General features: G+C 35.0%; 1 protein-coding gene across 1 annotated transcript in view; it reads left to right on the forward strand.

Annotated features, from left to right (window-relative positions):
* The first annotated feature begins 805 nt into the window (after positions 1–805).
* CNTN5 (contactin 5) overlaps positions 806–20,867 on the forward strand; it is a 220,073-nt gene continuing 200,011 nt past the window's right edge. The window contains exons 1-3 of the mRNA XM_057370839.1: positions 806–815; positions 3,400–3,523; positions 8,729–8,904. Coding sequence (XP_057226822.1) covers positions 806–815; positions 3,400–3,523; positions 8,729–8,904 — 310 coding nt within the window. The remainder of the gene's footprint in view (positions 816–3,399; positions 3,524–8,728; positions 8,905–20,867) is intronic.

A 20,867-nucleotide genomic window follows, 5' to 3' on the forward strand; every position in this document is an offset into this window, starting at 1 on the left:
ATTTAAAGTACAGGAAAGTTTTACTCTCATCTACAAGGTTTTTTGTTTTTCTAATATCAGCATTTTTCAGCAAGAACTAAAGAGCATATGATTTTTTTTTCTACATCAGTAATTGAGGGACAGAATGAAAATATGATAGGGTGTATGCAGATAGAGAGAGAAACTATATTTTSGCTGTCTGAGTTGCAGGACACAGATCCCAGGTTATATTTCCATGAGGATTTAAGTAGTTGGTACTAAGAAGTCATGTATTCCAGCAGTTTTTTAAGTACAGAAGTATTGTAAGGAGAACACTGACACTCAAAGAATATTTGGACAGTGTTCTATAGAATATAGAAGAATTAAAATGAGGGATTTTTTTAAATTATTTTGAATGCTTTCCATACTGTTGCCTTTCTAGACAATACTAGCTAAACTAGTAAATCCTAATGAGAGTGCCTAATGCTTTTAATTGTCTAGGTTGAAAATGGCAACTTTAAAGTTGTAAGGGGACCATAAACCAGCTGTTTCACTGCTGGCTGCAGTGTACACCTGTATTCCCCAGTGTCTATGGTAAATCACTGCTCTTAAATATRACTGCACTTAAAGCAAGTATTTTTCTGTGTCTTATTTAATAAAAGCCTCCATGAGGAACAGAAATATTTCCCTTGAGAAATTGTAATAGTAAAGTGAAATATATGTATGCTAACATGTATGTTAAATATTCATTTAATTTTTTGTTCYTGCTTAAGTCAGAAAGAAAACAATCAGGTGTGGAACTAAGTCCTGCCTTGCACACTCTCATAGGACTCTTCTGTTTAAGAGCATGGGTCACAGTTGGTTAAAACATGGGTGCAAAGAAACCTGACACCTTTGGATCCCTAAAGGCAGCAGAAAACATACMTGAGTGTGCAATTGTATGTGTATAAAAATACAGCTTATATATCCCCATGGAAAAAGATAGAGAAAGTAAATATAATAAGAAAATAAGGACAATAAGGGTAAGGCCAGGGATATTCCCCAAAAGACCTCACAAAGCAGAAGAACCAGCCAATGGTTCATGAATCAGAAAATTTTATTTCAAGGTCACAGAGTTGGGTTGCTCCCCTGTCTGCAGCTTGAGGGGAGCCTCCAGCTGTCTCTGGGACCATGGTGTGTTGGAGGCTGGGGCTGGAGGTGTTTCCTTGTCCTTAGGGTGATTGCTTTGTCAAAAGCTGCAGAAATCTCTCTGAGCAGCTCAGGCAGTGGACAGGACAGTGCCAYGGTCTGTTCCTGCACCTTGCCTTGCATCTTTTTCTTTCTTTCCAGCAGTCCTAGGCTGTGATAATATATTTTATCTACAGAGTCACTGCTAGAAAAAGATAAAATCATTAATCTTTATTAATACACACCCTATCCATATACTTACTAATCTGCATGAAATAACACTTAAATCTAAACCCATGATTTAGATTTGCTGTCATTAATTGATTTTTGGTTTTGTTAAACTCTAGCTCTATGTGAGTTCTGTTTATTTGCACCTACGTTCGTTAGTATTATCTTTTGTGCAATGTAAGTAGCAGGTTATAAGAAACAATCCATACAATGTATTTGTACCAACATTCTCCTTTCTTAATATGAGTTTTGCCAGCTGAATCCATTGTCCCTGTGGCAATTTAAACTGCACTGCTCAAAATTTAATACTGAGTTATTTTAACTTCAATAATATAAGTACGTATGAGAAATCACTTATTGTGATTGGTTTGTTCATGGCTTTGTTTTTAATAATGCAGACATTTGTTCCAGAAAACATCTTTCTGCCAATAAATCCAAACAAAGCAATTACCTACACTGTAATATAAATATGCAAAACAGCAATCCACACTCCTTTACACAGTCCTACAAGTCAGGCTAATAAACTGGGAAATTATGGGAAAGAGAAACTACTAATTGCAGCTGCTTTTATTTGCTGATTTTACAAATTGACTGGCTAATTCTTTGGATCTATTCCAGCAGAAGGTATTTTGAAATCTGCATTTGAATAGTAGTGTAAAAAGACAACTACGTATTTAGTAAACGTGTAGTCACTAAAAAGAAAGGTTGAAAAGCATCATGGGGTCTTGTGTGGTCRTTTTACTATATGATAAGAGTATTCAGAAACCCCACATGTAACAAATTAAAGACACAGAAATTTGCATCTCAAAACTAGCATACTATGACCTATGTCTCCTACATTTCTCATCCCTTTTCAGACACCAAGTCTTTCTTTTCTGTACCAAGACTCTTATCTCCATGTACCTTTCCTGTCTGCCCAGATATTCTGAGGCTGTATGAAAAAGGTTCACAGCAGTTCCCAAAGCTGTGAAACCACAACATGTGGTTGAAGTTGTGTAGTGCTGTAAAACAATGCAATCAATATTTTTTACATCAGTGACCAAAACTACAGGTGTACCTTTTTTGCCTCAAGTTGCTCTTGGTGGGACAAATACAGCAGGATGTTATAAACTGCTTGATGTTATGCTGTCCTCAGTAAAAAGTGGAGGACGTCTCTCACATTAACGTATGAAACTCTAAAACTGACAGAAAAAAAACTGCTCTCATATGTTTCATTGCAAGTAGCAGGCCAATGTCACTATGCCTCTGCATGCGAATCATCAGGCCAGTGCTGTAAGATGAAGACTAATCCAAAAGTCAGGATTATTAAATTCCACACACTTCTGGTGTACAGTGAGAATTTGAGTTGTTCAAACCAACCTGATCAAGAATGCTCTGCCTGTGATTTTTTTTTTTTTTTTCTRAAGGCTTACTTTTTTCACTTCATATTTTGAATGAACTGGAATCATAGATGTGTTCCATGGGTCTATCCAGCTTTTCTAGTTCAGAAATGTAAACTTTTATTGAGATACAGGTACATTCCAAAATTAGAGAAGACAGTAGAGGAAAATGAAATGTCAGATTTAACTATTTATTACTTAATAATAGATGCCATTTGCTGCCATTAATTTTCCAAGTGATTTTTCTTAGCAACTCCTTGACATAAAGGTGAAAATGRAGTATTACTTTTCTGTGAGATAAGCTGCTTCAAGGAGCGGGAAAGTTTTTGTTTACCTTGCCTTCCATAAACAGAGTTAATTCCTGTTAAGTCTCTTGAGCTTCTCACTAGACTGCAGGCCAAAATCTGTCTGATGAGAAAGCCGTGCTTAGGCTTAACAAACAYTTAAATCATACTATGTGTTTTATTCTTCACTTTGTAATATTTCTTATATTTCTTCTTGATATTTTCTTTTTTAATAATTGCTTTTTAATGCAGCATCTGAACTTGAATMACTGGAAAGCAAATATAATTATGGATACTTTAATCTTATAAAGATTATAAAATCTATATCACATTTGCATTTTTTCAACTTTCCTAAACTGTAGCACTTTCTTTTTTTTTCACAGAAAGTGTTGATTATGGGCCGGTGTTTGTACAAGAGCCAGATGATTTGATTTTTCCAACTGATTCTGAGGAAAAGAAGGTGTCACTGAATTGTCAAGCTCGTGGAAACCCTACTCCCACATACAGGTAACTGGTTTAATATTTTTTTAGTTTTCAGAATATTAGCCACTGCAATCCTACTTTAAAAATCAGTGCRTTTTGGTGAGAAACAACAGAAACAACTCCATGACATTAATGGTTTTCCTGATTGAATGTTTTTTTTCTGATTCTGAATAAGCAAGAAGTATAAGAAGTAGYGATTAAAGAAAAAGCAATATTTTAAATTTCAAATTATGTGCTCTGCATCTTATCTATCCATGTGGAGAGGGAGAGMCTCCTTCTGCCCAGTTTATTGACTTGTGTCTGTGACAGCTGACAAAAATGAAATATTTRATTGTTTGTTTGTTTGTTTTCTAAACATCTATAAATCTTCAAAATACTATCCCAATGTMTAGGGAAAACAGCAAAGTATATGAACATTAAATGACATGACTTTGCACTACAAGATACCGCAGCTAGCCAAATCTGGCGTTTTTTTCACTCACAAATCTACCATTTTATTTCTTTGCAACCATCACCAGTTGYTCATTTTCCCTTCCAGACCTGTATGCCCCAGTTATCTGTCATTCAGACAGGTTATGGCACAGCTGTGAGTCTCAGGGTGCAGATTATGGATGGTGCACACTTACAGGTGGTTACAGCCTGCTGCAGTCACCTCATCCATTTGCTGAATCTGTCCCTGCTTATATTTTATGCAAATTACAAGTGATGTAAGAGTGCTGCAGGGAACATATGGTTGGTTATTATTTTCCACRCACCATTCATCTTTTCTCATACAGTCATTCTTTAATTACAAAGGGAGCAAAAGGACTCTAATTGTGTTTTGCATTGGTGGCAATCAACAATTCTGCACTTTGCTGTTTGCCTTTTACCTTTATTTGACTTGTGGGTTCTTCAGGATTCTGGCTGAATTTTCCTTTGAGTTATTTGGATCACAACACTTCCATTCTATAACTTGAAGACATTTGGAAATAGTACCATCCTTAGATATTCCCACCACAACAGCAATACRCCTTTTTGCCACATATAAACTCATTAAATGGATCTGATCCATGACACRACCTACCCAAATAGAACAGGCATGACTAAAACATGTAGCATGGGATTAGTAATTAATATCCAGAAATTCTTCAAACTAGAATAGCATGAATCCCTCACTATGTGGAATAAAAGCTATGTTGTGCTCTTCTTTATTGGCATTCCTTGTATTACACACTGTGGATTTGTTCATTTAAAAAAACAAGGAAAAAGTGTATTATTTCCACACACTGTAAAAGTGCTATCAGTCCATTAAACATTGCACGTGACTGTGGTGAAAAGGCACAAATTCTCCCCCAATGGAAGAGAATCCATATTCAGTTCTCCCAAACAGCCTCATTATTCTTGCAGAATTTTTTTCTGCAGAGAACCTATGTCATCTTTCTTCATCCAACCATTTTTTTGCATTTTCCCAGTGGAATGCAATCAGCAAATACAGACTTTCAGCATATTTTAAAGGGTGACTGAAAGAGGATAGGGACTCTCTCTTTACAAGGAGCCAACAGGAGAGGGCAAGAGGCAGCAGGTTTCATACTCCTCAGTCATCACTGAAGGTTTTCTAGATGCAGATGAGCAAAGTGCTTGATTATCTCATATGGGATTCATTTGCCATGGAGCAAATGATCTTATAACTTCTCTTCCAACCTGGGTTATTTTATGATTTTATGACATCTATTTCTTCAGTTCTCCAGAGATGAATTGGTGTCAGCAGCCTCATAAATAMACTTACCTGACCATTGCTCATGCAAGGAGAGATATAACCTGAAAGGCCTTATTCAAACAGCACAGTTTAACTTCTCCTTATAWTGCTGCCACTTGTCTGCACAGCATTTGCAATGCACACTACCATTCAAAGCAAAATAGGTAAAATTTGCTCTCTGAGGAAGAAACTATTCTCCAGGACAAATGTAGAGGGAATTTAGCCTCCAACCATCTACRAAGTTTTGTGTATGACACTGCCCCAGCCACATTACCAAAGAACCTTTCCAGCTGCACAGGACAATAAAAATCTTTGTTTACATGTGCCCAGAGGCTTGTGCTGCTAAGAATTATTTTTCAGTGAAAACCAAAGCACAATAAAAATCCATTTATTTAAAGTTATATTAAAAGAACATTTAAATCACCAAAAAATTTCAAAGTTATCTCTGCCCTTTTTAAACCCATTTGTTTAGTCTATGTAATTTGTGACACAGTGTTCATAACCTGTTTGCAAATTCTTTTTTTTTTTGTTTGGACAGTGCTTTGTTTTAACAGAATGGAGAATGCTCACATCATTTCAGATGTTGTTTTTCCTTTCAAAGAATTTAGTTTACCCTTGTCCAAGCTCTACCTTAAAATAGCAATTTAAAATTTCTTGATTTTCAGTCATTAAGATATTTTGATGCATAGATTTAGGGAATAACTCCCTGAGATAAACTGACTGTGTTTGCTTGGCATTTCTGCAAATCACACTTTAGCATCACAAGTCAGGACCAGTACAATGAAGAAAATAACTGTGATCCCTTTGATGAGGAATACAGACATTCACAAACTTACTGTGGGATCTCACAGGTCACCAATATTACTGAGTTACAAGCAGGTGTTGAACTCCCTGAAATGCCACTTCACTACACGACTTTCACGATTGTGAAGCACTGCATGTATTATTTTGTTTTTTAACACACATAAGATGGGTAGTAATTTTTTTGTCAGTATCATTTCCTGTTAGAAAAGGCAGTTGAAAATAATTTTAAAACATTATTTTATGTCTGTCTAAACCAAATTACAGTATTTTGAAATGCTTTCTTCACAAAAAAAAAAAAAAAAAAAAAAAAAAAAAAAAAAGCATCTGATTTTTCCTAACAATCTATGACCTTGGAAGTAATGTATTTTGGGTTCTGTCCTTTCAGGTAAGTCAGGGTACCCAGGGAAAAACATCACCCAATTCTGTGTTACTTGTCCTATAACGTATGTAGATTATATAAGGGGAATACAATCACTCAGGATGGACCCCAGGTTATGGAGGCAGGCAGCCAGCCATCAAGATCCAAAGTTTTGGGGTAGAATTCAAGAACATATTTTTGCATTGAACTTAACCGAAGATGAAACTAAGGAAAAAAAACTAATTAAACTGAATTTTGTGACAATTCCCATTTGGAAATACTAAAACCTGTATTTCTTGCTTTTTCCCTACATAAATTTCCTTTCATTTCAAGATCAATTATTTTTGCTTTTTTTATTTCACATATATAGAGAAGGAAATATGTATAAAAAAAGTTAACTTTTGTTATGATTTCGTTCAAATTAGCAAATTATTAATCCACTGTTCACAGTTAAAAATTCCTTTCCTTTTCAGCTCTTCTGTATATGAATCTATTAAAAAATGCAGTTTTATTAACTACATTTTTTTAACTACATTTTTAACTACTTTTTTTAACTACTTTTTTTTTAACTACATTTAGGGAAACCCAAGTTTCCCCAATGTCCTTTAAAATATAAATGAGTTGTCAATGTTGTTTCATTTCTGGTATTAAATGAAGCAGAGGTGCTCTGCAATTTAAAGTCCAACTGTGGAAAGAAGGGACAAATAGTAGGTTCACAGTTCATCTAAATTCTGACAATTCTGACCTTTTGATTAAGAAATATTCAAGGCTACTGCAGCTGAATTCTGCTGTCTGTACCTCATTCACCATGAATGTTAACAAGACAGGGYGAATTGATAGTCATTTTACTTTGTTAAAGTTGCCTCTGGAGTCTAAATGTTGCCAAGTTCCTTCAGTCTTCSACGATCTCTGGCAAAGCTTACAAGTTCCTGGAAATTACCCAAGCCAACTTTGAAGTTGCAGAATGACAGCAAAAGAGTAATTAAACAAATATCTGGATATTATAATGACTGTACCATATCTGTTTACACTGCTTATCTCTTTTTTGCATTCTCCAAACAATTTCATGTTCTCTACACTTAGGCACAAAAGCAAATGTTAAAGTCTTCATATGTGGACGTTATTCTTTAATTGAGAAACTGCAAACACACACATATATAAGAGGTTATTCCAAACTGCTTTTCTATTGCAGCCAGTGGACCATTACWGAGCTTGTTGCTTCAATCTTTTGAGATTAATGAGAGTCTGAGGCTTTTTGGTAGACAATATCTGGGACAGGGGGGAGATCCAACCCATAAAACCACTTGCACAACTGAAAAGTTATGAGACTCTCAGGTTACTTCTGAAACCTCAGAAAAAATAAGTGTTTATTCAGAAATTATTCAAAACTTTGCCTCAGTAGGGATATTTTCTGTTCTCTACAGCCTGACATTTTCCATCTTATCTTTACTCCCAACTTTGACTTTACTGCTCAGGCTTCTTATTTCACTCTCAAACACCTCTCTAAGTCAGCATTCCCTCTTCAGACTGTTTATTTGATCCTAATTTCCATTTACCTAGTAGCTGCCAGGAATTGCCCATGGCCACCCACCAGCCAATTCCAGTCTTCTATTCTAGTCTTTGAATTTTGTGTCTACTGATTCAGCTGATATTATTTTGCCTTTGTCCACTGCCAAAACCCTATATTGCATAACAGCTGATGTACAGCAATCTACCTCCCTGTCCCTCACAGGTTTTGCTCTTCTTTCTTCTATATTTAAATAAGGTGTATCTGTTTTTTGGGCTGAGAAGATCAAATGCTGAAAGAATGGAAAAAAAGTTTCCTTGTTTTCATACAGTGCAGACTCAGCTCTGCTACCTCTAAGTTTAGCTGGGCCTAAGGCTTTAATAATAGAACATGAATTAAAACTTTGATTATCATAAGCACATATTTTTGACATAAAGGATGTGTTCGCTATGCAGTTTTCAAATCTTAAGCCTTCACGAAAATTAGGTTTCTTGGGGAAAAAAACAGGGAACAAAGAAGACATCATTATTTTCATTCAACACAGAGAATTCTGTGAACAGACAGAATTTGAACACATTCAAAAYAAAGAATACCCTTTTTCTTCAGAGGCTGAAGATCAGGTTTTGCTTGTGTTTTTTATTTGCTTGTGCTGTCGAATGCTTCCATTCAAGCTTTGTCAGAGTAATGTGTTCCCACACTGGGTATCTTTGAATAGTTGTTGAATATTCCTCATTACATTTGGAGCTGTCAGRTTCTATATGTTAACCTTGATACCTTTGTTTGGCTATAAAATGCTCAAGTCTTGTTTTTTCTTTTATTACTAAGGTGGCTTCGAAATGGAACTGAAATCGACATTGAAAGTGATTATCGTTTCAGTTTAATAGAAGGAAGTTTGATCATCAACAACCCCAGTGAAATGAAAGATTCTGGCCAGTATCAGTGTTTAACAACCAACATGTTTGGCAGTATTTTAAGCAGAGAGGCTGTTCTTCAGTTTGCATGTGAGTAACAGTTTCTATAATATTGATAAATAGGGCCTTTACATCACTTGATAAGGCACTAAATTGTAATTTGAAATACRTTATACAAATTACACTGACATTGCTGGGCTGGAATCTCAAAATTAGAAGTAAAATGCTTAGTGGAAAAGAGTGATTCTCTGTAGACTTGTTGCTGTTAAAACAGAACTATCAGGGAAAACAACTCTAGTACATGATCCCAAATGCTGTACTTTAATGGCCTACTTGAATACTCTGCAGTSATTTATTTCACTCATTGCTAGTTTCCTGAAACATTTATCATTTTGTCACACTCTGAGCAGGAAAAAAGAACTGTAAACTTAGGAATAGAATGGGGTAAAGTGCCTATATATCTCGGATAATCTGCACTTCTATGGTTTTTGGTTGTTTTTTAAATGCATATATGTTTATAAATATATATGGCTTATGTCCATGTTTTTGCATATATATCCAATRTACTTTCATACATTAAGAAACTGAGGGGTTTTTTATAGTTGTTAATGGAAACCAAAWATGTCTTAGCTTTTGAAATCATTCACTACAATAACCTTTTCAGAAGATATCAACAATTTCCAACAGCCCTCCAAATCTAATTTCCTTTCAACACTTTACAGGAAGACAGCCAATATAATTTCATTAGTTTATCTTGATAAATCCTATCACGAGTGGTTTTGAAGTGGAGGGAYGCAAAAAGAACTCCGTTTTAGTTTCTCAGATCCTTTTGAATGTAGTGCATTACCATGAAACACTAGGCAGATCTTTATAGAGCCACAGCTGGARYACRTCTGGTGATACTGAGAACTCAGCAGTTCTAGTGTGAGGTCTGATTCTCCCTTAATCTACACCTCCCTGGTCAAGTCAGACCTCTTAAATCTGTTACTTTAGTCTTATCTGCTGCACATTCTGTCAAGGTATTTTTTAGGAGATCATGGTACTATCCACCTACTWCTGAGCTGGGAGGAATAAGGATTTTTGTCAAGCTTTGCTCATTCCAGGGCAACATGTTTGAAACTCTAAGCATTGCACGGGTGCTCTTATCATCAGCCTTAGATGTAGCTTCTGAGAAAATTCTGCTGCATTTTTTCTTTTAGACAAAAAAAACTGTTCTGCAAAAAATCTCTTGGTTAGAGAACCCAACAATTGGTAAATATACATAGCTCCAGGAGTCTGAAGCTCAGATTTCTCTTCCCATTTAAAAAATGAGGCTAATAGGTGTTGGTTATACTTCTAATTTCAATCTGTATTTGTAGCTCAACTTTTAAGTCGCGTGACATTTTCTCTTCCACCCTTGATTTAATGCATATTCAATTCCCTCATCTTAAATAGCTGGTGTTCACGTTGAAAAAATATTTGCCATATGCAGCAAAAAATATTTGCCATTATGCAGAAAAAAAAAGTTTAATATTGTTTAAATTAATTAATGCTTAATGATGTCCCCACACTGTAAACTCACACTAACATATCAGAAGCTTGTATCACTGAAAAGCTGCTGTAAATCAGATCTTAGGGCCATGTTTTCCCTGGCCTCATCACTTTTATAGTGAAGTATTTCTTGTTAACAGTTGGCCAGCATGTCTCCAGTTACTTTCAGTAAAACAGAAAGTAACACTTTGAAAAAGATTTTTTTAAGGAAAGGTCTTAACCTTAAAGTAATTAAAGTAATTGGTGCTCTGTAGTTTTACTGGGCTCTAATGGCTTGAAGGGTAATCTATAATCCCAAGGATAAACCAAGGCRTTTCTGACTGAGATATAGAGCTGCACATAAGGGCATTCACTTTCACAGGAAAAAAAACCCAAAAAATTAAGTTCATGGTTTTCTTTAAATGCATGGGTTGTACCTCTGTGGAAAACARTTACATCCTTGCAAGCTGAAAGTTCTTTTTCTAATTGAAAAGAGAAATGGCATGCATCTCAAAAGGGAACAGGGACCATTAACCAARGCCTTTGACAAAATCTCACAAAGCATGTATGCTAAGGTGCCTATGCAAAAATATCATGAAACCTGAAAAAGAAGAGAGTGTTTATCGCATTGACTCTAAGTTGTCTCACAGTTCCATGGCCAAAAGCCCAGTTGCTATGGTTATTATCATGTAGTTCAGCATTTCCAATATAAATGTTCATGCACTGTATCATTTGCATATGTGTGCACAGTCAAAACAGGACTTTGAAGTATGTATACAATATCTTTGGATTTGAAAGAGAAAGWGATATAAAGTAAACTTTACTCTATATATGTTGAGAGATATAACACTTGAAAGAACCCACTCTATCACTGGTTATTTTTATGGAGCAAAATGGGAAGACCAGTTATGTGCAGTTAAAGGTCTGTTTGAAATTTTAAACTACCAYAGCAAATATTTATGAAGATTTAAACTCAATAAAAGTTCTCTTTTTTTGCTTCTTTGCATTTCTTATGATTGCTCATGCCCAAGGTCATGCTGGTTTATGACATTTTAGGAAAAAAAAAAATAAAAGAAAAAGTATCAAATGCTGCAAATAAATCTAAAAGCATATTTTTCCAATAAAAAACAAAACCTGATGCAAAACTAAAAAAAAATAGATTTCAGCTTACCTAAAGCTGTTTAGCACTGCTTTAGTGCTAAACAACTACATGGTTTTGTATGTGGTTCCATAGCTTCTCTTTGGGACAGTGTCCTATAAYTTTGGCTATAACAGCAGTGGATGTATTTTTTGCTTACTTTTGCCACATGCACAATTTCTATATTCCATTAGGTCACAAAACAAAATTGCTTTCCTTTATCAGTGTATTATTCAGCCTTTCACAAGCCTACCATTTCAGTGATATTTACAGCCTGAGCTACAAACCTAAACAAGTGGTAGGGGAAAACAACTTCTCACCTGTCATTTAAGGAACTCCTCACTGCAATTTTATTAATCCAATTGTCACTGGCTTCATTGCATTATTTCCTTATTTCTTTCATGAAATTAGTTTTCTCCTTTAATCTGCAGAGAAGGGCATTGATTAGATACAATTTAAATGTCCCTTTCCTATGGATGATCTATGTGACTGTCYGGTTGTGTACAAAATAAGAAGTCACACATGATGCAGACACACAAATTGATAATTTTCTGAGAAGACAGCCTGAGCACTGCCCATTCCATCACAGCACACTTCTGCCAGCCTTTTAATTAACTTCACCCACTATGATATGAGCTTAATGATCTATRTTTCTTTTTTGCCATCATGCTCCCTATACACCTTGTTTGGTATATTTCATGATTTCCTAGCATTAATTGTTAAAGAGTTGATTTATTTAAACCACCTAGACATGAGAAAAAACCTTTGATTCTCATTTTGATTTCAGAAGATGCAGAATTACAAAATGACATTATAATATCAACAATTTTTTCTAAGTCGTATCAAACAGTTTTAGATACTATAAAAAAAGGGTACCACTCTGAAGCGAGAAAAGAAATCAAAATGTAACTAGTTATACATTCATTTTCAAAAATGCCCCTGATTATCCTGTAATACTCTCAAATTTGGCACTGCTTTGCTCTGAAAGCATCAGTGTGAAGAACGTTACTATGCTGGTTAAGAATAGCTACAGCTAAAACAGTGACTTGTACTACAGATCTTTAGGATTATATTTTTTTTTCATTATCTCAACAAGATCTCTTTCAAAAATATGTGCTTCAAAGATGCCTGAAAACCATGTGTAAATGCCAGGAAAAGTAACTTGCAGGAAGAACTGGTTGCATTTTATTAATAAATAATTTATTAATTGAAGAGTATTATTCAGAGAATCTGCAATGCATGTGAATTTGTGTCACACTCTACTAWGAGTTTCAGCTGATGTTTCCAACCACATAAGTAATCTAAACCACATATCTAATTTATAAGTCTACAAATCTAGCACTTTCTTTTGTTAAGAGAATCAGGGGGAAAAAATTAAACTGAAAGACATATATTTTTTCATATTAAAATGTTGAAAAAAAGTTTTCAGTTACATTAGAAGTTTGCAAAATGAAATTATTTGAATTTTGGCTGTAATGATACTTACTTAGTTGTTTATAGAAATATTCATCCTATAKAACTAAGTTCAATGGTGCAAAATGCTAAGAACTTTGGCTCTAGCCTAAAAAAGCATTTCATCTTAAAATATCTGCATAATCCTTTTGAAGTTGATGTACATTCTTAAAATTCAGCACATGCTTAAACTCTTTGTTGTTAAACATGAGGCTTCCTCCTGCAAGGTTTGAAACAATCTGCATGGATTTGTTGGTAGTGTCATCATGACAGGCACATAATAGGTTTAATTAAGCCTTTTGTCATTCATTTCTTGATCCTTTCTTCTTAAAGTGAATAAATGCCTTAGAATAATACAGTTTATGACTCAAAAATGGGCAGAACTCATTACAACTCCCTTTAAGCAGCGTTTCTCAAAGGTCTCCTGTTGGAAAAGATAGATCTGAGTTGTCCATTGTGGCTGTGGTGAATCTTCAATGAAAATTCACRTTCAATCTTGCTTTACATAAGTGTATCCAAATCTGAATGCAAGCATGGAGAAATAAATAAAATAAGCAGGTCACCTAAAACTATGAAGACAGCATCCCCTCTTTTTGAAAGAATGGGAAAATTAATGAATCTTTATCTGTGGTTCAAATTTCCAAACATATCATTTAATATTGTTTAATAACTTCTGGGAGTTCGGCTTCATTCAGGAATGGTATCCAGTGAAAGCTCTGGGAAGTACCCTGCTTGTCTCCTGGAARTACCCTTCTGCAGTATGTCTTCAGAAACGATCTCCTGACCCCACCAACAGACTTGTCTGTAATAGCATGAGATCAGCTCTGGTGTACTTCCTGTGTATTTTTGTCCCTTCAGTTCTGCTTTTGAAATTGTCTGAAAATTACAGTCAATTTCCATTTTTCCATTAGATCACTGTAAAGAGCAGAGGAAACCCAACCTTATCCCATCTACAAAAGCAGGTGCTACCTTTCATGAAAACAAGAAGAGAGGGGGGAAATTCTATCTTCCCTCTGTTGTCTCAAAACAGTATCTTGTCAGTTCCAAAAGAGGGTCTGTCTCGGTTTGAGACAATGTTTTCAGAGAAAAATGTTACAGAGTAAATGTTTCCTCTGAAGTGAAAAATTTGATAATTTTTTCCCACTAATATGAAATAGATGTTTGGGCAAAAGTGAAGAGGAAAAMCAAAAGTATTTATKAACAAAATACAGTGCCCACAGGACACAGATAAAARGTAGCTGTTAGATATTTAAAACTCAGGAACACACSTTGCCCCCTCCCGCACAGCTGCTCGCCACCTGGTGCGGAGAAAAGATGGTGGCTCCCATCCCTGGGAAAAGAAACAAAGGAAAAAACCCAGATGGCAACAGTGGGGAAAAAAAAAAACTTGATGATAGTCCTCACTGTGGTTGAAACAGAGGGTTTGGTGTGCTTTTCTGTCGGCAGCTTGGCTTCTTCTGGAGTCCGGGACGAGATGGAGCCACGCAGCTTCTACCGCCGGCTGACGAATTGCTGCACAAGAAAAAAAAAATCACACCGTCAGAGAAAAGGGTGGCAGTCCAAGGAGAGCTGTTTGCCCAAGCTAACAAACACAAGTAGCTRAACGGCAACAATGTAACGCCGCTGCACACAGCGAGCAGGACCTCCCACAGTGCCGAGCTGAGCTCAAAAGCCAGCGAGCTGAGCTCCAAAAGCAAATGGCTGCACGGCAGCCCCGGCTTTTAAACTGCCCACCCYGTCCCTGCCCCTTCTTCTGGGTCAGATTTAAAGACACAGACCCCTTTTGGGCATACAAGTCAACGGAATAAGAATATAGAATTGGCACAAAGTCAACGCAAGACAGGGTCTTTGTGCCATTAAAGTATGTATTCCCTAGCACTGAGAACAAATCATGTTGTCCATACCCACAATTCTAAACTCTTTTGCCTTCTAAGACACAGACTACGTCTAAACTGTCTTTTGAGAACGGCCCCTAGTCACTCCTGCTAACACCCGAAATGTGACAAGAATTATCTAAGAGAAGGCTGTGATCTATCCAAAGAATCCCATAGACTCTTCCAACACAATGACATTGTCCATGATGAAAATCCAGTGCAGCAGATTACTTCTTGATGCTTTATATGAGTATAGACAAAATCTTTGTCTGAAAGGTAAAGATATTAGGCTTTCTTCATTCTCSCAAAAGAAGCTGATTTCTCTTTTTACATACAAACAACTCACTCATTCCTTGAATTCCTCCACTTGAATTTTCTATGGTGAAATCATACATTACCTCGGCCTGAGAAGGAACCTTTGACAACACTGAGAAAAAATTCTCAGAAAGCTATAAAGCAGCAAATCTTTTATTCCTAATTAAAATTAATATTTATTCTATCGCATAATAGTATTAGAATAAAGGTGGTGTGAAGAGTTGAGGTCAGATCCCTAATTAGGGATTATATATCAATACAGTGCAAATTTGATACTCATTAGATTAAGCTAGCTTCAGAAAGGGTTATTAATTCTAGATGTACTCCATTGAACAACATTTAATATCTCATTCCATTTGATTTGCACGTAGACATACCTTCAATCTCATCAATCCTCATACCCATCAAACATCAAAGAAATTATTATTTTTTCCAAGTATTCAAATGGAAATGAGATTTATGTCAAGTTCATTTATTGCTGCATAAGTTTTGAGGCCAAAAAATATTCTGAGATTTAAGTTCTGCTTAGTCTTTTACTCTTAAAATGWACTTTAAACAATACATTTTATATTTCTTGTTCTTTGGAAGAATTAATAGAAGTCAGTCATGTGGAGAGACACAGTTTGAAATGTAATTACAGCAATCATTTAAAGATGCATTGTACATCTACTGACTTCTCATTTTAGCATTGTGAGTTTCTCTGCAGGACTGGAAGGCTGGGGTTTAACCTGCCCATAGCCTGCTCACCTACCTTTCACAATCTAATCTATCATGCTAATGAATCATTACACTTGGCATTTAAATAATAGATGGCAGTAATTAAGAGTAGCATTGCTAAATAGGATCAATTTTAAAGGGTTGAAGAAGAAATTTGTGCCAAAAGCAGACAACAGTTGCCAAATTTCTCTCACAAGTTCTAGCTCAGATTGACTTTTGGAAATTACTGTGTCATTTCTCTCTTGCACCTTTCCAGGTAYGGCATATTGTGGTGAGTGCTACTGTACTTCTCTCACATGAAACGTTTTACTTAAAATTCCTTGCATGGCATYTGTAGTGGTACCATGATATTCCTGCCCTCATTTTCCCCCCTCTGTTATCCTGACACAGATGTATCATGGCTTTCCTGACAATCAGATCAGGCTCCTGATCTCCATGAAAAGTAAAGTTGTCTGACTGGTTATTCTGTTCATAAATCCAGGSGCACAGGAACTGGTGACAGTACAAAGGAAAAAGCAGCACAAGCTTGRGAGGGAAGAAGAGAGAATTGGGCAGGGCATTTAAAATTACTTAGGAACAGCACTCTGTATAAAAGCAGTGGAGTCATTTCTGATAATACTTTGGAATTCAGGGAGGAAAACTTCTAGGAAAGAGTTGAGTTCTTTCTGAGCTAATAACACTTAAGAAGAGGTATGAAGTTTAACAGAAACTTGCAATAAATGAAGGAGATAAATCATCAAAGAAAATATCTGGAAGGTTGTGAAACACATGGATAAAATGAAAATTAGGAGAAGTCAAGTTTACCTAACAAAGGAAATGAAAAAACAAAAAATACAGAGAAGTTTGTTAAATAGATTACTAAAAGCTAAAAAGAAAAGATGGTGGGATAGAATTAAGGTTAATCTCTATATGACCCCAACCTCAATTGTCACCTTTGCTTTTTCTATAAGAACAGGGCAGTTTATACATATGTTGCTATATGAACCATTGCATACTAGAAACAGAAAATCAGGCTTTCACTTTGGGAACGGGAGAAGACAAGAATGAATGAGTAAATCCTCCCTTAAAGCAAACTAGTTCTAACATTCATGAATTCTACTCATGAAACTTAGTACTTCGGTGACTAAACTTCACAACAGTGTGCAATTCAAAGGCCAATTTGCCTTTGTCCTTCTTGAAAATTGTCCTTCATGATATATGAACTAGTGTTCACAGCACAACTATTAATTAAATCACCTAAACCTGCCAACATGGGAATTGTTGTCAACATGGAAGATGTATTCTCAACTGAATAATTACTTATTTTATTTGTAAGGTTTTGCATTCAAAATCATGAACATATAACTATGGATTTGCTTACCATTTCTTGTAATTATTTTGAGAATAAAATCAAAACAATTCCCAAAAATAATGTCTCATCAGTGACAATAATAACATCAAAAGCATCTTCAGATGATCACCATGTGAATATAATGTCAAGTACTGTAACATGATAGACAAATTCTGTGAGATTGGGTAGTTTTGTTATGTCTGCCATGGGAATCCTGCAGTTAACAATTTCTTTTGTACTGGTTTTAAATGTCAGATATTAGAAGCTGTTTTCATAGAAAGTGGAATACAGATAAAAAGAAGCAAATCCTCTCTATAAAGTTTATTGTAACCTGTCTCCATATACAAACACGCACATGCACAYACACAGCYAAACAATAAAAAACCCCCAAACAAACCTTTTAATTAGGTTTCAGCCCTATATCTCATCAAGCATGGAAAAATGTCCTCAGGATTCTATAAATATGTAAATCCTGAGCCCACCCACATACCTACCACACTAATTAAAACAAAATGTATTAAATCAGGAATTTATATACTGTGTGTCTAATTATGCATTAAATCTTACAGTAAATTTTATTAGAGTTGCAAGGTCAAACATCCAAGCTACGGGATGAGGGATTTATCATTGTCTGTAGAATCTGAATTTTGTCTTGGATGCTGGAGTCATGAAATATAGATCTGCGCACAATCTTTTTATTTTTTTTTCCTTTTTTTTTTTTTTATTTCAGACCCACCAGACTCTTTCAGATCACAGAAGAATTACTGCTCACTTACTGAACAGTGTTCTATTTTCTATTGTTCAGTGCTCAGCACCCTGCCTTCATTAATTCAGACTATTCAAAACCTACTCTGAAGATGAAATTAATTTCCTTGGAAGCTTTTTATGGTGYTCATCATTATAGCATCTAAGTGCTTCATGAACATTAATACATTTATTTTTACAGTGTTCCTGTGAACTGAGTAGTTATTACTATCTCTTTTTTATAAATGGAAAACTAAGACATGATAGATTAATGTAAAATATCCAGTAATGTGAGGAACTGTATGTGAGCTCAAGGGGAGCTGTGTTTCCCAAGTGCTTAGCAGAGCCAGAACTGATCACTCTCCTATTCATCCCTGGCCAATCTTTTTCTCAGCCTTTGTATCAGTCATATCTCAATCCTGCATCTGCTTTCTGATCTCTGTCCTRCTATCGATTAGGCTACTGATCCCATTTGCAGTTTCCTTACTTACTGAAAGCATCTGTTTCATCGAAAACGATAGTAGCAGCTTTCTAGCTCTATTTTAGTCTCCATGTACTCATTTTGCTTAATTGCCTGCAGTTCCTCTGTCTCACATTTCCCCCTTCCAGGCTCCTAAGCTCTCTTTCCTTCCTTGTCCTTATTCAATACCTTCTATAACATGTTTTTTTCTTCCATAACTTGCTGCATGCTCAAGAGACCAAATGGACACTTAGTTATTTTTTAACTGAAATTGAGAGTAACTGGAACAGGATCTTCTAATGGAAAGATTTTGCTATCTTAAGCACAGTAGTTGCTATCTGTAGTGTTCATAATAATGGATGGATTTCTTAACAATATAAATATCCATTGACAGAACAGATTTTTTTTTTAATTAGAATTTTTTTTTATATATCTTCAGGCTGAAGAACTTAAATTGCCATACCATTAGCTCTCATAAACAAAGTGGGCTAAATCTTTGAATGTTACAGGGCATTCAGTAGGAACTTCTGTAGATAATTAATTGTTTTCTCTTTTTAAATTATTAAATTGTTACTGCCGACCACAGTATAATGAAACAGATGCCCCTTGGATAAATTTCTACCTGGACTGACATTTCTACTAAAATACTTTCCATTTATCAACATTTTTTTCTATTCTATGAGATTTCAACCATCTCCTTCACTCATTAACAGAGATTAACCATGACCTRTGTTTTGGTTAGGGACTGCAAGACTTTGAGATTTTATATCAGCCTTTATTCAGTCATATCTTCTGAATTCCACTRTCCTTTTTCCCCATCCTTGCCTCCTTTATTCCTTTATGGTTCACAAATGAAAAACTATTGCTCCATTGAAATTAAAGCATAAGAAACAGAATCTTAGCATATGATCATCACTAGCCATGATGTACCAAAAATGTGAGTAAGAACTCTTTTAAAACTTTTCTTTTMTTTTTTTCCACAGCTGGTTATATAAGGTCTGGTAACATGTAGTACTCTGGTATTGGGAAGTGAAACCTCCATTATTTTTTTTTTAATTAACCCTTAAAACTGTCATTACCTCATTAAAATCAGTGAAAAAAAAAAAAAGTGAAATTATCATGGCTAAAATATGTCAGTGATTGTAAAAGTTGTACAGAAATATCAGTAAGAAAATCATGGCTAGATGAACAAAAAATACTAATTATTTTGAATTCAAGGTTGCCTTGTGTTAATCTCAACAAAGGAGGCAATCCTTTAAGTATTTTGTCCTTCCAAACACAACCGCCAGCAGTTCACTCCAAGGCTCTGCGATAACATTTACGACAAAGATCTTGGCTGCATATTTTGGTCCAAGTTCTCTAAAATATACAGACTTGTGTACTGTGTGAAAAAAAGGATGTTTAAATACTGGGATACTAGTTCCACAGGAGATTAAAGCACTTTTTTTTTTTTTTTAAAGTCTAAAACTGATTTTTTTCTTATTCTTTCTTTCATGATGAAAATCAATTTATTTTGGATATATGTATCAATGATATATATTTTTTAAATAAAATCAAATTGTTTTGCGTACATTGGTTAAGAATATCCAATTAAAGGATAGTATCCTATCGGATACAGTAGTATCCAATGAAGTAAGTAGTTTTTACAGCAGTTTAAGTACTTCAAATTTGACTTTGYACTGAGTTAAACTAAAAATATAAGAAATTGGTATCTATATGTAATGTGTACATAGACATGGCAAAAATTTCCCCAGAACTGTCAAAATTAAGAGCCTAAATCTCTATTTTTATGTATAAGAATGTAACAAAATAGTGAGGCAGAAATGCCATTGTAATGATAYTATTTTTTTTTCTGAAAAAACAGTGACACTAAGTCTTTAAAATTCTGTTCTATTTATTCAATTGTTGGAGTGGAGTTATAAGAAAATAATCTAATAAGGAACTATATATAACATGATTTTATAGTGAAACTGGCACTGTTCATCTAAACTCCCTCCCTCTCTGCCACCCAGCTCTTCCATACAGCTTGTCCTTAAATAGTTCCACAGCCATCCTGTTTTAAATGAACTTTTTATCAGTTTAATAACACATAAGGAAACATGCTTTACAAAGATAATTTCAGAAGGACAGTAAACCACCATATAAAATTATTCCCACATTATTTGAGACCAAATTTAACTCAGTATTTTTAGGACACCTGGACCTAAAGTATGTATAAAAATTGTTGAAACTTGAAGGAAAAGAAWGAAATTCAAATGTTTGCTTTCACAGCATCACAGGTGCCTTATTAAATTTAAATAAAATGTTTACTGAAATAAATTTAAATAAATCTTTGGAGCTGGAGTCAATGATCCTTATCGGTACATTCTGACTTGATTCTATTAATTGAATAGAGTTAATGAATATTGAATTGGGGCAATGAGCATTTTGAAAGTAGAGTATTTTGAGGACATGTTGCAGTCATATCACAGAATCGTAGGAGGTTGGTTTTAAAGGACATGAGAGATCACCTAT

This window comes from Malurus melanocephalus, unplaced genomic scaffold (genome assembly GCF_030028575.1).
Source record: "Malurus melanocephalus ecotype Western Australia unplaced genomic scaffold, MMel_1.1 scaffold_134, whole genome shotgun sequence".
Classification (NCBI taxonomy): Eukaryota; Metazoa; Chordata; class Aves; order Passeriformes; family Maluridae; genus Malurus; species Malurus melanocephalus.